Raw genomic sequence first — 14707 nt, 5'->3', positions numbered from 1 at the left:
TTCCAATTACTGTGCTGTGCAAAAGCAAAAATATCAAAGCAGAAACCACATAAAACACAGTCAAACCAGATTATTGAAAGAAAATCAATGCAAAAGTTTTAGGAGTAGTTACGTTAGAAAACCTTACCTTTAAAGAACACAATAAAGTTGCTGTCAAAACTGCAAGAAAAATGACAGGTTGGATAAAAAGAACCTTCTAAGCAAGAGATGCCATGCCAGTAATGATACTTTTTAAGACATTAGTGTTCTCTAGAGTAGAAGATTGTTGCACACCAACAGCCCCATTTAAAGCTAGATAAACTGCTGACCTGGAGAGCATGCAAAGATCTTTTACCACTAGAATCCACTCAAACATCAAAATTATGGGGACCACCTAAAAATTTTAAATCTGTATTCCCAAGAGCGCAGGTGTGAGAGATACATAACAATTTACACTTGGAAAACATTAGAAGGATTGATTCAAACCTTCACATTCCTTTATAATAAATATAATATAATCTAGAATAATCTAGTTCATAAAATGAAATAATACCTGACAACACAATTTGTTCTGTTTAGAATACAAAACTTTAAACTTCATAAAAGTTTACAGTACATTCTTGTCAACATTACCATTTACTCAAAATACCAGTAGTGATCTAAATAAAAAGATTAGGCTATACCAAATATACATAGGTCACTTCTAGCTTGAAATCACCAGTCACATGCATCATCTCTGATGTTCCAACTTAAAAAGAGCAATTTCCAAAGTTGTGTATATATAAAAATGCAAATAAATTTTGTATATCATCAAATTATTACCCAGCATAACTGTCCAGGTAACTAAAAATAATGTAATGTGTATATTATTTTCAATAAGAAATCCATTTACTACAAGAAAACACAGAGATTTAAAAATCCATTTACTACAAGAAACACAGAGATTTAAAAATCCATTTACTACAAGAAACACAGAGATCACAGAGAAAACAATTTTTCCATAACCGCCTCACATAGGAGAAACATCAAGTTCATTGCAAATTGTTACCAACATAGTTCATCTTTATGTTAATGGGGGCCTAACCAATTCTAGAAGTAGCGTACTATACATACTTCCTTTATGCATTTTGACTTGAGTCACTCAGTTTCCGGGGTATACTGTATATACTGCATTATACATATTCCTCACTTCTCCATTCAACATAAAAAGTATCAGTTTATGGTATTTTTGGGAGGATCTTTTGCTGGACAATTTTTCCATAACCGCCTCGCCCACTGTCGTAATCTGTTCGATACTCATCGCGGACCTGTAAAATAAACAGCATTCGCACCATTTTTACTCATGTGTGGTCTTTTTGCCACACATGATAAAACAAAATTTGATAATGAGCAAAGTAATAATGACAATTATTTTAACAATTAAATCGTGATTGCATAAGGCCCATAATCTTACTTTCTGAATTCTTTCAATTCATGACATAGCACTCATTTATTTTCAACCAATAAATCAATTTCCATGGAGCAGTTATAAAAATAAATTAAAAATTAAATATATATGTATAGTGGTATACATACATTTCTTAGGGAATATCTGCTGTGGTTACCCAACAAAAGGTTGATAGATACTGTATACATATTAAACAGGATGAGATACTGTATACATATTAATGCACAGGCCCAAATGTGGCAAAGCTAGACATACAAATGGAAATTGTGGGGAGTATATGCCCAAAGCATACAAAATAAGGGTGATTATATTGAGGAAAAATCCTGCAGACTAATTACATACTAATTACAAATCTAGCTTGTTGATAACAAAGTTCTGGTTATTCAGAAATTTCTAATAGCATTTTCAAAGTCAGTCATTCTAAGATTTTAAACAGTTTCTAGAAACCTTTATTATTGTGCAAGTGTTAATTATTTATACAGTGGTACCTTCGTTTTTTAATTTAATCCTTTAAAAGAGACAGTTTGAAAACCAGAAATTTGAAAACTGAAGGAATTTTTCCATAAGACATAATGTAAATTGAATTAATCCATTCCACACCCCCAAAAATATTAACTTAAAAATACATTTTACTACTAATATTTTGTATTACAGTATGTACAAGTATATCTTACCTTTATTGAGGACTCTTGTTGGCATATGAAAGACAGTGAGGAAGGGGAGGGGGAGGAGGAGAGGTGTTAGTGTTTGGAAGGGGAGTCCCCTTCCATTATAACAGCAGTGATGACATTTCTGGGGTACTCTCTCTCTTACATTTTGTAGGCATACAACTAGGACCTGGTTGTGGCTCACTGCTTACTTGTCTTACTAAGAATCTGTCTATAGACACTTGTTTTTCCCCTATGTTTTAAGACTTGTCTGTAGGGAGACATCACATTGTCTCACTATGAATGATCTTTTGTTTTTCCTCTATTGTCATCTTCAACTATATTCTTAGGTTGAACTTTACCACTGACTTTCTTGGAATCCATGACGTGATATATAATAAGAACATTTACGTTCAGAAACTAAAAAAAACACAAAAACTATGAAATTGTTCACAAAAAATTCAAGCGGGGTCGTCACTAGGCTACTGACGCTGGTAAACTGAAGCCCATACAAGTATCAACAAACTCGAGCACCGAGGCAAACATCAAGTACCGAGTCAAATTTTTCTAAGAAACTGAGCTCGAGAACCAAAAATTTGAAAACAGAGGCAGTTGAAAACTGAGGTTCCACTGTACTACTTTATATCACTGTCAATTACTATATTATATGAAAGAAATTCATCCATTAACAAAATTTAATGCATATAAGCTTCCTCAGTACACAAAACAAAATCATTTAAATACAGGGGTACCTCGGTTTAAAAGTTTAATCCGTTCCTGGAGACAGCTCGTAACCCGAAAATTCGTAAACCGAAGCTAATTTCCCCAAAGGAAAAAAGGGGAAATGAATTAATCCATTCCTGACTACCCAAAAACTTCACTTCAAACTAAATTTTATGCCTAATTCATTCAAATCTACACTACAAAAGTATGTTCAAGTTATTACTTACCCTTGCTGATGACTCCTGTTGGCGTATGGAAGATGGTGAGGAGGGGGAGAGGAGAAGAGGTGTTACTGTTTGGAAGGGAAGTCCCCTTCCATTATAACATCAGACAGTAAAGATTTTTCTGGAGTGCACTCTCTGGCACATTTTGCCTGCATACCACTAGGTCCTGGTTGTGGCTCACTACTTGATTTTTTCACAACGAAACGATCCATTGAAGATTGTTTTTCCCTTCTTTGCAACACTTGTCTGTAGTAAGACATCACATTGTCATTTAAAAGATCAATGCAATGGCCTGCTACAGCTTTATCTGGGCGAATTTTTTCAATAAAACTTTGCAGTTCTTCCCATACTTCACACATTTTATTAATGAGGAAGGGACATCCTCTACTGCCTCTACTCAACTATTTTCTTAGGTTGAACCTTACCACTGGCTTTCTTGGGACCCATGGCGAGATATATAATAACAACTTTTATGCTCAAGTGGCCAAAAATCAGACAAAAAACTGTAAAGCCTAGTGAAGAATTCAGGTGGGATAATCACTGGGCATGAGGCACTAGTAAGCTGAGGCGCAATCGCCGCGCCACCACACGCTAGGTCGGCCGGTACGCGTATCAACAAACTTGTAACCCTTTGCAAATTTTCCAAACAAATCGGGCTCGTAACCCGAAAAACTCGTAAACAGTGACGCTCGTAACCCGAAGTTCCACTGTATATGCTTTTCAATATATGATGAGCAAGAATTACATTTCATACACAGCATCTATTACCACTATATAAAACAAATACGTACCTGACCACCGCTCTTGCCTCGGCCATACTGTCGTCCTTCAATAAAGCCAGCATCCCAGTCAGTTCGCACTATACGATCATCCAACCGAGTTCCATTGATATAACGCATACACATCTCAGCGTCCTCTCTATGGAAAGAAAAATTACAGTTTATATTTTTTGTGTAATAAATGTTAAAAAGAGTAAATTACAGTTAACTGCCCTAACAACTACCGGTTGATATATTTTTATCACAGCCAAACAAAAAGAGATATCTCTGGGCAAGCAATCATAGGTTACAAACAGTAGCTTAATGAGTATTCTGGATGCAGTGATTACAGGGGTTTATAATGAGTGCACAAAACATGAGAGTAGGTAGGTATAATGAGAACAAGCTGCTTTATTTAACATTTGAGTTTTGAGAAAGCTGCCAGATACGTCTGTATCCCATGTGTATTCTAGCCACCATAACATCGCATTGATGAGTTTTAGCTCTATTAGTCCCATATTTAAATGTCTCGTCGTGGTATTCAGAATTATTTAGACAAGTAAGATTAGCATCAGATATTCATTTAAGTATTTTCTGCCACTACTAATGAAATGGCTGTATTAATTTCTACTACTGATCTATACTGGTCTACTACAGGCTGTCTTGGTAAGCATGTCAACAGTATCATGCTTTGAGATGCCAACGCGTGATGGCATCCAAAGAAATTTAATTTCAAATCAATTTTCTTTAGCAGTTAAAATAATCATTTGAATATCACTAGCTATTTTCTGGGTGTTACTACTGTGTGCATTTAATACCAGGAGTGCACTCCGTGAATTACAGTATATAATTCCACTGCCTTTGTCTTTTAAACATTCAGTGACCTGCAAGTGTGGCTTGAGTCGTACTAGCACAGTCATTGACACACTTCATTGCTGTATGAGCAAGATATTTTGAACATATTACATGGGCACCCAGTACATCTTCCACCCTCTTCTACAGAGCAATCAGTTCAACACTGATAAACACTGTTACCCATAACTTGAGCACTCTAGCAAATACATTATCTTTCTTGGGTGCATTTATGAAATCTAATAAATCCCAGTTATCCTATGGATTAATTGGATAATTGATCATTAGTTTGAGTTGGGCACATATTTAATGTTTTGATGGAGTTAGCTACCATGTAAAACCAAAATCCATAATCAAGTTTCCCTCTCCCTCAATATGCCTCATGTGAATGTAGCATATTAAAGAGCTTAGTTTGAAATTTCATGTGTTGCTGACATTTACTAGATGCCTTCACACAAAACTATGTTAATGGACAAAATTCTTTCACTTATTCTCATGGACTTTGGAGCCCCTAAGGATGATTTGCTTAGCTTCCTTTTGCAAAGTTTCAAGGGATTTTAGTTTTATCTGTATTCAGCATGAGATGTCCAGCACTGTAGTGAATCACAGCAGATAAATGAAATATAGAACATTGTAGCAAGTCTCACGTTAATGACATGATTTATACCAACAAGGACCAGCAAAGGATTTAATCTCTCCCAGGAACTCCTCTTGTGAGAAGAAAGATACCCTGGGTTATTACAGGAACTCTCAGGTATCTAAGTCTTGCAGTTGTCAAGTGCATGCCCAACCATATGATAATTGGGTGGTGGAATAGTGCAGGGAATGAGAGTGCAGGTTTTTTGTACAGAGATAAGGTGTCCACAATGTGGTGGTAGCCTAGTTTTGCCATTATTAATAGAGTCTGGTGTTGTGTCAATGGGACTGTAATTGGATAGAAGTGCAGTTTTTATCTTATTTTTTAAAATACCTGTGAATTTCATAAATTTAACAATATTAATATGGAAGTATATACTATAAGCCACACTACTGTACAGTACATACAAAAAAAAAAAAAAAAAAAACTCCTGAGAAGAGTTTCTAGTGAGCAAGATCTATTGAAAATAGCAAAACTTGTACTGTATTTTTCTCATGTTTTTTATACTGTTTAGCCAGGCTTGTTAGCAAATGCCTTATATGTACCAAGATATGGACTAAATTCAGCTGGACAACCAAGCCCATTTTTTTTCTTTTTTTTTCTTTTTTTAGGGCAGTGAGTTAATATGAATAATGAACTCGTCAAGCAGATACAATACAGCCCATCTCATCACAAACTTTAATAAAGCTAAATTAATTAAATATTAGTAGAATTTTATGCAACAAACTGTATCTAATCATATTCCGCTTTCATTGCCACTTGTAAAAATTCTCCTCAACATAAAAGATTGTATTAGGTATATACAGCACTTGTTAACTAGCAACACGCCAATTTAACAACAACTGTTATTAACTCATTTTTGTTGTCCTAAAGCCACCACAATGGTGAACAATTGTTATTTTGCATAAATGCATATAAATTTCTGCTCTACAAGGTTTAGGAGTGTATATTTAGTGTGTGGGAAAAATACTTGGAATACAAATTTAATTTTACATATCAAACTGTAAAGAAAAAGCTTATAGAAGAAAGGGAATTTATAATAAGTAATACAAAAAATGTTATCAGCACAGTCACACACCTGGTGAAATATTCAACAAAGCAGAAGCCACATGGTGTCTTCTTAAATTTGTCAAGGCCCATTACAATGCGTTTTACATCTCCTCCACGCCCAAACAATTCATAGAGCTGCTCTTCGGTGGTGTAAAAGGACAGGTTGCCAACGTATAGTGTGGTGGAGTTGCGTAACAGACGCTCCTGATCTGAACGCGAACCCTGTAAGGGATAAAAATGCTCTCTTAGGCCATCAAGATAACCCGTTTTAATTAACTGGTTATATAACCTTTACCCATTAAGGTGAATGAAGAAACTTTCAGCATAGTAAGGAATAGGAAGAATGCCTATACTAAGAAATAGGTCCCCATCATTAACATTATATTCCAGAAAAATATCTTGTTAATTTTAAAGCTATTAATGTTGCCTTTAGTTTCAGATTATATCCTCATACCCCCCAAAAAGTTGTATATTTATAAGAGAAACAGAAAACCAGAGGGAGAGAGGGAGGGAGGGAGAAAAAAGGGGAGAGGGGGAAAGAATGGGAGGGAGAATGGGATGGAGGGAGAATCAAAGAAACAGGGATCTGGGCACTGCTGGGCACCCCCATCTAGTTCTCTATATTGAAAACTATTCACCTTATAATTTCACACTAGTCAGAAAAGAAATCCCCATATCTTGAGGTTATCTTGAGATAATTTCGGGGCTTTTTAGTGTCCCCGCAGCCCGGTCCTCGACCAGGCCTCCACCCCCAGGAAGCAGCCCGTGACAGCTGACTAACACCCAGGTACCTATTTTACTGCTAGGTAACAGGGGCATAGGGTGAAAGAAACTCTGCCCATTATTTCTCGCCGGCGCCCGGGATCGAACCCGGGACCATAGGATTACAAGTCCAGTGTGCTGTCCGCTTGGCCGACCGGCTCCCTCTCCCATGCACTATAGTTACCCACTGACCCATCAGATGATAAGATCCAGTCTTAGCTCTATTATAATTTATAATCACTCAAGAGAACTGGCTAATTCCAAAAATTGTAACTTCTATTTATTGTGGACCTAGACCTGGATCTGTGTGCACATCCCCATGTCTTAACCCTCCCTGGTGCTCTCGTTAACAATAGTTTTCCACAACAAATATCTTTACAAACAATCTTGCAAAAGCTATCTCCTAGCTTGTTCTATACCCCATGTTGTAACGGCAACTATCTCATTTATAACTCTCCAATTACTGTTCCCTTAATGTTGACAAACAACCCCACTGCTCTAGCTCCCTCTATAGTACTCGTACATTTTCCTCACAAATTATGTCATTCTTTTCTGGTGTTGAGGCCATGGTAGAGCCCACTATGTCTCATGACTCTGAGACCCATCACCTCTGACCTCTGTCACATCACAATTCTGATATACTTGACTTGACTTATTACACCTCATCTACTTTGATTACATGCATTTCCTAAATTCCTTTCAATAAATAAAAAATTTAAATGGCCTCGTCCTTTCCACGTTTCACTCGCAAAAGGTTTTAAGGAGCTAGCTATCATGCAATACTTTCTTCATAATATTAGTAACATTTTTATTCTTTCCATGGGATCCAATCAGTTCTTTCACGAATTAATGAGAACTGATAAAATGTATTTACATTTCTTGACTTCTTCCAATATGTTAATCACTTTCAATCACATACAATCACATTTTATCTGCTTATTCTGATCTTGCCACCTCTTAAGAGATAATGCAGGAGAACTCAAAAAAGAACATTCAGTATATCATATAATTATAACTCTGCTAGTACAGAATACATAGAATGTAGAGTATTGAGTTTTTTATTGCCCTTACAGTAAAGCCTTTCAACAAGAACTAATATGCAATCTTTGTGATGGCCCAAATGTACTGTAGACAATTACTGTTCCTCAGGTGCAGTTTACATTGAAATGCAAGAGAATAATGAGAATTTCTAAGCCCCACAGAATAAACAGAAACCATGGTGGAGTGCAGGAATGAAATGGGTTGATATTGCCAATATAATATTTGGGACTGGTAGTATTGAGCAAACATGGAACAATAAAGGAAGAAATGATGAAGAGGGTTGCACAAGGAGGCCCGATAAGAGTTGTCACAGGGACATTCATCCCCAGAAACTTCAACAGGTAGGTAGGCGTAACAGGTCAAAATAATCTATATAAAATTACGGCATAACAAATATAACCAATAAAAATTTGGAGATGAAACAAAAAATTAGAAGACAATTTGTAAACTCAATTTTTGATATTAGAGTTTTCTAAAATTTAATAAAGGGATACAACACAGGACAAGCCTGAACCCAGGTTTTGCTTTGGGAATAGAAGAACTTTTGGACCAACTGAAGATAAATAAACAGAATATAGTGAGGTGGGGTATATATGTATATATGCAGTTCAACACTTTAACATCAGGTAGGCTTAATTTGACTCCCATGGAACTTTTTGTAACTGATTTGTCTCGTTCTGTCAATATAATGTTCCAAATCAATGCTGTTACAATTTTATATTTACTAATATCAATATTTCCTATTACAATACTATAACAGATATAGATATGGGCCAGATATTCTGCTAGGGGCGCTGCTATGAGTGCAGCATGGTCGTTTGTACAAGCGAAAGTCCATGGAGGATACACACCAACTGTAGGAAAAATACTATGTTAGTTTAGTGTTTATTTGAAAGTGTATTTTATAAGTTATTGCATGAATGAACAATGACTCAGTTCTGGCAAATTTATACCCATTCACATAATAGTTGAATCTCAAAGCTGACCTGCTCAAAGTTCTATGCAATGATACTGTGTCTAGCTTAATTTTTGTATTAAGCCTTGCAGACAATATGCTATTTAACCTTTGTGTCTAAGGTTTTGTGGGGGTATGCTTTGGACAGTGAAAAACTTTGGTTGGTATGTGGCATTTGCCACCAGCTTCATTACTGGTGGCACTTGCTGCCATTTCCCCTATCATTAAAACCTAACAGGATATAATATTTAAAGACAGCACTTTAAACACAATGCAGTATGTTAAATGGTGCACTGTACAACTTTGTCTGATACAGCACCTTCTTGTGCTATCATAAAAAGTTGGGAGACCATCTCTACATTTCACTGTTGCACCAAAAAATCTACACAAGATTGAAATTCTGTAATGCACATGTGCTCAGAGAAAGTGCTGAAGATGACATTGCTTTTCTATTCAATTTACTATTAAATACAAATTAAATATGGATAAACAAAAGGGCATTAATGAGAGTATAATATAAATGCAAAAATTATAAATAGATTTCCTGAATAAAAATGGGCAGTTTGAATGATAATAAAATGCTAATTTGATTAGAAAACATTCTTCTGGAGGAAAGATTTATTCTGGACTCGTTGAATAAAGTCATGTCAGTCAGAGCCGACACATTCTATAACTTGCAAGTCAAAAAATGCATAAAATTACTCTGTGGGGGTCAAACTGGTGCTAAGGAGGCACCAGTTGAATATCCAATTCTAACCTGAAATGACCTCATGAAAGTTCATTCTAACACTTGAATAACAAACAACACATACCCTGAGATACAAAGATTATTTATAAACCATTTAATTATAGAATGAACTGACATGAATGTATGAGAATAAATGGAGACAAAGTTAATTCTGTAGGCTCCAGTAGTGTATCATATTTCAACTGTATTGGCCAGAGACTAGAAATGTATGTTAAAAACAACAAAAGTATCTACACCAAAAGTACCAAGATCCTCTCGAACGTAGGTTCGAACCCTCGTCATGGCCTTTGTGGATTTGTTCAAAAGTGTCTATAATTAACAGAGGATATTTCAAGAAGTGTTACTATAATGACAACCTCTTAAGCAGTCTACATCAAGAAAACCCAAAATGGAGAGAAAGATTCATTGGCCATCGAGTGCTGAAGGTGGTCAGACAAGGTGCTAGAACTTGTCGAATTGGTAGTTCATCTAATGCAAGTAGTGGAACCTTGATTCAACGAATCTCCACTTGGAATATGCACTTTCCATATTGCATTTACTCACCCGATTCAACAAACAAGAGTTCACTAAAGCGGGAGATGTGTGGAATTGCTTAGGATGTTGAGATCAACTTCACAAATGGAGGAAACATTAAGAGTTATAGTTGTGGCCTTGGAAAAGCTACTGAGCATATTTAAAACCAAATTCAACATCAATAATGGGTTCCAGAATGACCACAAGTACAGTCTCTAAGTAGCTTACATATGTGGTGCACAAGCTTCGTAATTTGGTTTGCCTATCACGTACCCCACATTTATTACCTACAGTTAACAAATGGGATATTTGACTAAAATTTCTGGTAACAGATCACTTTGAATTAAATATTTACACATTTCATGAACATTTGTTTTAATGCCATCTCTAAACTCATGTACTGTATCTTGTACAGGTGTTTGAGGCAGAGTAAAAACGTTAGTACGTTATAGATAGTATGTTTGAGAATACCAGTACTGTACTGTATAAACTTTTGACTAACCAGCTGATATCAGAGATACTGTACAGTAATTTGAAACAAATGTCAGCCAATCAGGAGGGAGCACAACAAGAAGAGTGGTTCTGTCCCAAAAGGCTGGAAAATCAGAAATTGCATAGTTACACTTTCAAAAAAGGTTACGACAACAAATAGAAAATGTTCAGTACCTACTATATTACCAATAGAATGAACTTTCCAGCTTCTACCTCTTTCGAGAGGAGAGAGTTGGATTTGAGGACTTGAGAGGCCCACCACTTTAGTCAGGCATCATAAGGAGGCATGGTGCCTTCATCATTAGCCATGAGGAATCTTCTGCCAACACATTTGAGTACTTGTTATCATCGGGGAAGGTATGACCCAGTACTAAAAGCAAATGTCAGGGATGAGGATTTGTCAAATTCAGGGAAAACTGTAATCACTCTGCAAATTTATGAGTCATTGTATACTGTATTTATTAATATCTGAAAGCCATAGATCACGTATGGGTTATACAACTAGTTCTCACTGATGATTTGTGAACGTCACACTTTTTATTTGATCGTTAAGAAAATAGAACATTATTTGTAAACAAGTGACCTGAGTGAAATGTGCAATATTACAAGGAAGGAAGTCCTATATTGTATAGTTGAATAATATGATTGAACACTTGTGGAAAGACAAAATACTGTAATGATAATGTGCACTGATGAACATCCAGTGTTTTCATAGTACAATAGTTTTGATATCAATATTTAACCACCAAGCCTAAGTAAAACTATACTGAGTACCCCTCATACATTGTATGACAAGGAAAGGGAGAGAGAGCTACTATGATGTGGTTACTTTGGAGCATCCAATAGGTGTATAATTAAATATTCAAGAGCCCAATATAAGTGAAGATAGTTTAACCTAGCTTTTATAGCCCACTATATGTAGTAATGTGTAGTAATCCTAGTCATTTCCATGATGACGGAAGGTGAAAAATCTACTTCCTATCATTTATGTGTACCATATATTGTTTTGTGTGTGTATTTGACTATTTTATTATAGCCTACAAGTCACAATTTCTTTTATTATTTCATTTATGGTAACTAATATTGACTAGGACTAAAATTTAATAAAAGATAAAGAGGATTGTTCAAAAATAATAAATATACATGCTTGAGACACTTAATACAGGTATACAAGAGTAAATTAAAGAGAACATATGGAAAAAGACAGAGAACTCGTATTGTATTGTAAGGGAAGAGTGGAACCATTTATGAAGGTGGAGAAGTCTACAATCTCAATTGTTTTTTATTGAAATCTTACTATTTTTTCTCCACTTACAATTGGGAATCCCAGGTGAGACATTAATGGTTGGGCAAGTTTGCTTTCACCTAATACATTTGTTCACCTTCCAGTAACTAGGTTCCCTGTTGTTAAGCAACTGTTATGGGGTTGTATCCTAGGGAAGGTCAGTAGTTCGATCCTGAAAGAACCTTGATATACTCTGAATGTATATACAGTATATACAAAGGCTGCCTGTCCCCCGACAAAAATTATTAATAGCCAAGAAGCAAGACATCAGAAATGATTTATTTTATAAATTTGCCTGCTATAATTTCATAATTTGCTTTTAATACCAAATTACAAATAACAAAGCCATAGAGATCTGACACTACAGCATCACTGTCACACACCAAGACAACATGTTTGGCAAGTTCAGCTGTTGCCACTTGCTTCATCCGAGTCCGTCTAATTACCGCAAGCTACACAAAGCTTCCTGGCAATACGTTAGTAATGAATAAATATGATATGTTAGGTTAGGCTGACCTAACCTGACTTAACCAAACCAAACCTAACCTTACCTAACTTAGCCGACGCTTGGATCGTCGACTTTATTTGGCGTCACCAGCTCTTTATTTTCATCGAATTTCTTTATAAAAAGATACTTTTTCTGATTAAAATTATGTTTTTTTCGTGTTGTACATTCAGCACCAACATTATAATGAGTAAATATATCATATTTATTCATTACTAACGTATTGCCAGGAAGCTCTGTGAAGCTTGTGAAGCTTGTGTAGCTTGTGGTAGCTTGCGGTAATTAGACGGACCGCTTCATCCTGGTAGTGTCACAGTAATCAAGGTGCCAGGCCTATGGGTTCCACAAGTGTAATTATATGCCAGATAAAGTAGTCTTTGTGAAATAAATTTGATATAACAAAAATTGAAAAGGAAATATCGCTGTTCTAGTAAGTAAGTATCAAAAGAAGGCACCAAACCGGGGAAGGCTATGTAGCACCATATATCGTTGTTCTTAAGATTTCAAACACGCACACCAATGAACAAACGACCTGTGAGTGTTCCACTAATGTAGTCAATATGCTATTCTCAAGCCCCAGCATTCCTCTTGCCTTAAAGTGCTGGTCCCTGTACGAGCTGAGGTCCACGCTTGCCGTCATCCTGCTCTGGACTATACAAAATAAAATAAACACTCAGACCCCGCAGGGCGCTCGCCCGCGCGTGTCGACGATGTTGTTGTGGCTGTAACTGAGGGAAGTCGCCGGGCGCTTATACCCCAGCCATCATCACACGTTCTCTCTGGTCGTCTGGAGAGCCTCTGCAAGAAGAGCCATACATTTGTGGATTTTCCAATAAAATTAACAGACTCTGAGAGCAGCAGTACACCGAGAACTTCAACAAGATCTTGTAGATCTGAGGCAAAGTGAAATTGACACCAGTAATTCCATCTATTATCATACTATCATGCAAGAGGAGCCACACATCTATGGATCATCCAATAAAATCAGCAGACTTCTAGTTGTTACATTGGTTTTGTGAGAATACATAGCATAGTATTTACAATCTTGTAAAGCCACTATTACGCGCAGCGTTTCGGGCAGGTCCTTAATCTAACAGATTAAAGTGATCTCACTGATGGTGATCTCACTGATGTCAACAACTTCAGATCTATATTAATTCTGCCAAACTTGTCAAAAATATTTGAAAAACTAATCTACAAGCAGCTTTACTCTTACCTAGCCATACACAATATACTAAGCTCTTGTCAATATGGCTTCAGACCCAAAAAAAGCACTAACGATGCACTTATTAGTATGATTAACTTGATACATGCAGCTCTTGATAAAAATGAGTTCCCTGTTGGGATATTTGTGGACCTACGTAAGGCTTTTGACACTGTCAATCACCAAAACCTTCTTCTTAAATTACATCATTAAGGAGTCAGAGGTCACTCCCTGCAATACCTTCCGCTAGCATTATATCCTTAACTGTAAATTTCAATGTACTGAATGGTACTGAATGGTACAAAAAAGTACTGAATGGGGTGAGAATAGCTTGAGCTACCTCTTCCCTTTGTGTGTATTTTACCTCAATAAACTTATTTCAATTCAATTTTCAATACCTTCAGTCCTACCTTACTGACAGGCTCCGGTATGTTTCTGTGAATAATTCCATTTCTCCGACACTACCTATAAACATCGGTGTTCCACAGGGCAGCATACTTGGCCCTCTCCTCTTTAGTGTATAAAACGCAAACAGTAATGATAAGTGTACCTGAGAGAACAGCAGTGGCGGGGAGGAGCTACAGTACGCCTGGTAGAAGACCTGCCAGGACCGGGCCGCGGGACCGTTCAGCCCCTAAATCATCGCAAGGTTACAAGGTACGCACGGCGCTAAGGTCCACATAAACAGCATCAGCCAGATCTGAACCCACAGTTGTTGGCCACATGTACTAGGTCACAGTCAATGGGGTGCACTCTCCCGCTCTTCGTCAATATACATTTTACTGCAAGACTGACTATGACCTATATCTCAGAATGATGATTTAATTGGATAGTGTGCTGTATATATGGTATAATGTCCTTCCATGTCACCAATTGAAATTTACA

At 36.5% G+C, this 14707-nt stretch overlaps 1 protein-coding gene across 2 annotated transcripts; it reads right to left on the bottom strand.

The window, feature by feature from the left end:
* Positions 1-472: 472 nt before the first annotated feature.
* LOC138363446 (nuclear cap-binding protein subunit 2-like) lies at positions 473-13367 on the bottom strand. 2 transcript variants are annotated; one of them, XM_069322635.1, is made up of 4 exons: positions 13211-13367; positions 6346-6539; positions 3812-3938; positions 473-1286 (listed from the first exon to the last, which is right to left on the bottom strand). In XM_069322635.1, the coding sequence occupies exons 1-4, from the start codon at positions 13256-13258 to the stop codon at positions 1197-1199; spliced, it is 459 nt and encodes a 152-aa protein (XP_069178736.1). In that variant the 5' UTR covers positions 13259-13367; the 3' UTR covers positions 473-1196. The 2 variants fall into 2 exon arrangements, with proteins under 2 accessions (XP_069178736.1, XP_069178735.1); XM_069322634.1 differs by having other exon boundaries at positions 13151-13346.
* Positions 13368-14707: the final 1340 nt, after the last annotated feature.

Source organism: Procambarus clarkii, chromosome 11 (assembly GCF_040958095.1).
Source record: "Procambarus clarkii isolate CNS0578487 chromosome 11, FALCON_Pclarkii_2.0, whole genome shotgun sequence".
Classification (NCBI taxonomy): domain Eukaryota; kingdom Metazoa; phylum Arthropoda; class Malacostraca; order Decapoda; family Cambaridae; genus Procambarus; species Procambarus clarkii.
The sequence above is the reverse complement of the archived record's forward strand: the minus strand, read 5'-3'. Positions and strand labels throughout refer to the sequence as shown.

Excerpts from the sequence above, each read along its gene's own strand:
- LOC138363446 (XM_069322634.1), bottom strand. The coding sequence starts at position 13,258 with ATGACGGCAAGCGTGGACCTCAGCTCGTACAGGGACCAGCACTTTAAG. Across the intron at positions 6,540-13,150 it reads CATTAGTGGAACACTCACAG|GGTTCGCGTTCAGATCAGGA; the intron begins GTCGTTTGTTCA and ends TATCCCTTACAG. Across the intron at positions 1,287-3,811 it reads GAGGCAAGAGCGGTGGTCAG|GTCCGCGATGAGTATCGAAC; the intron begins GTACGTATTTGT and ends TTTATTTTACAG.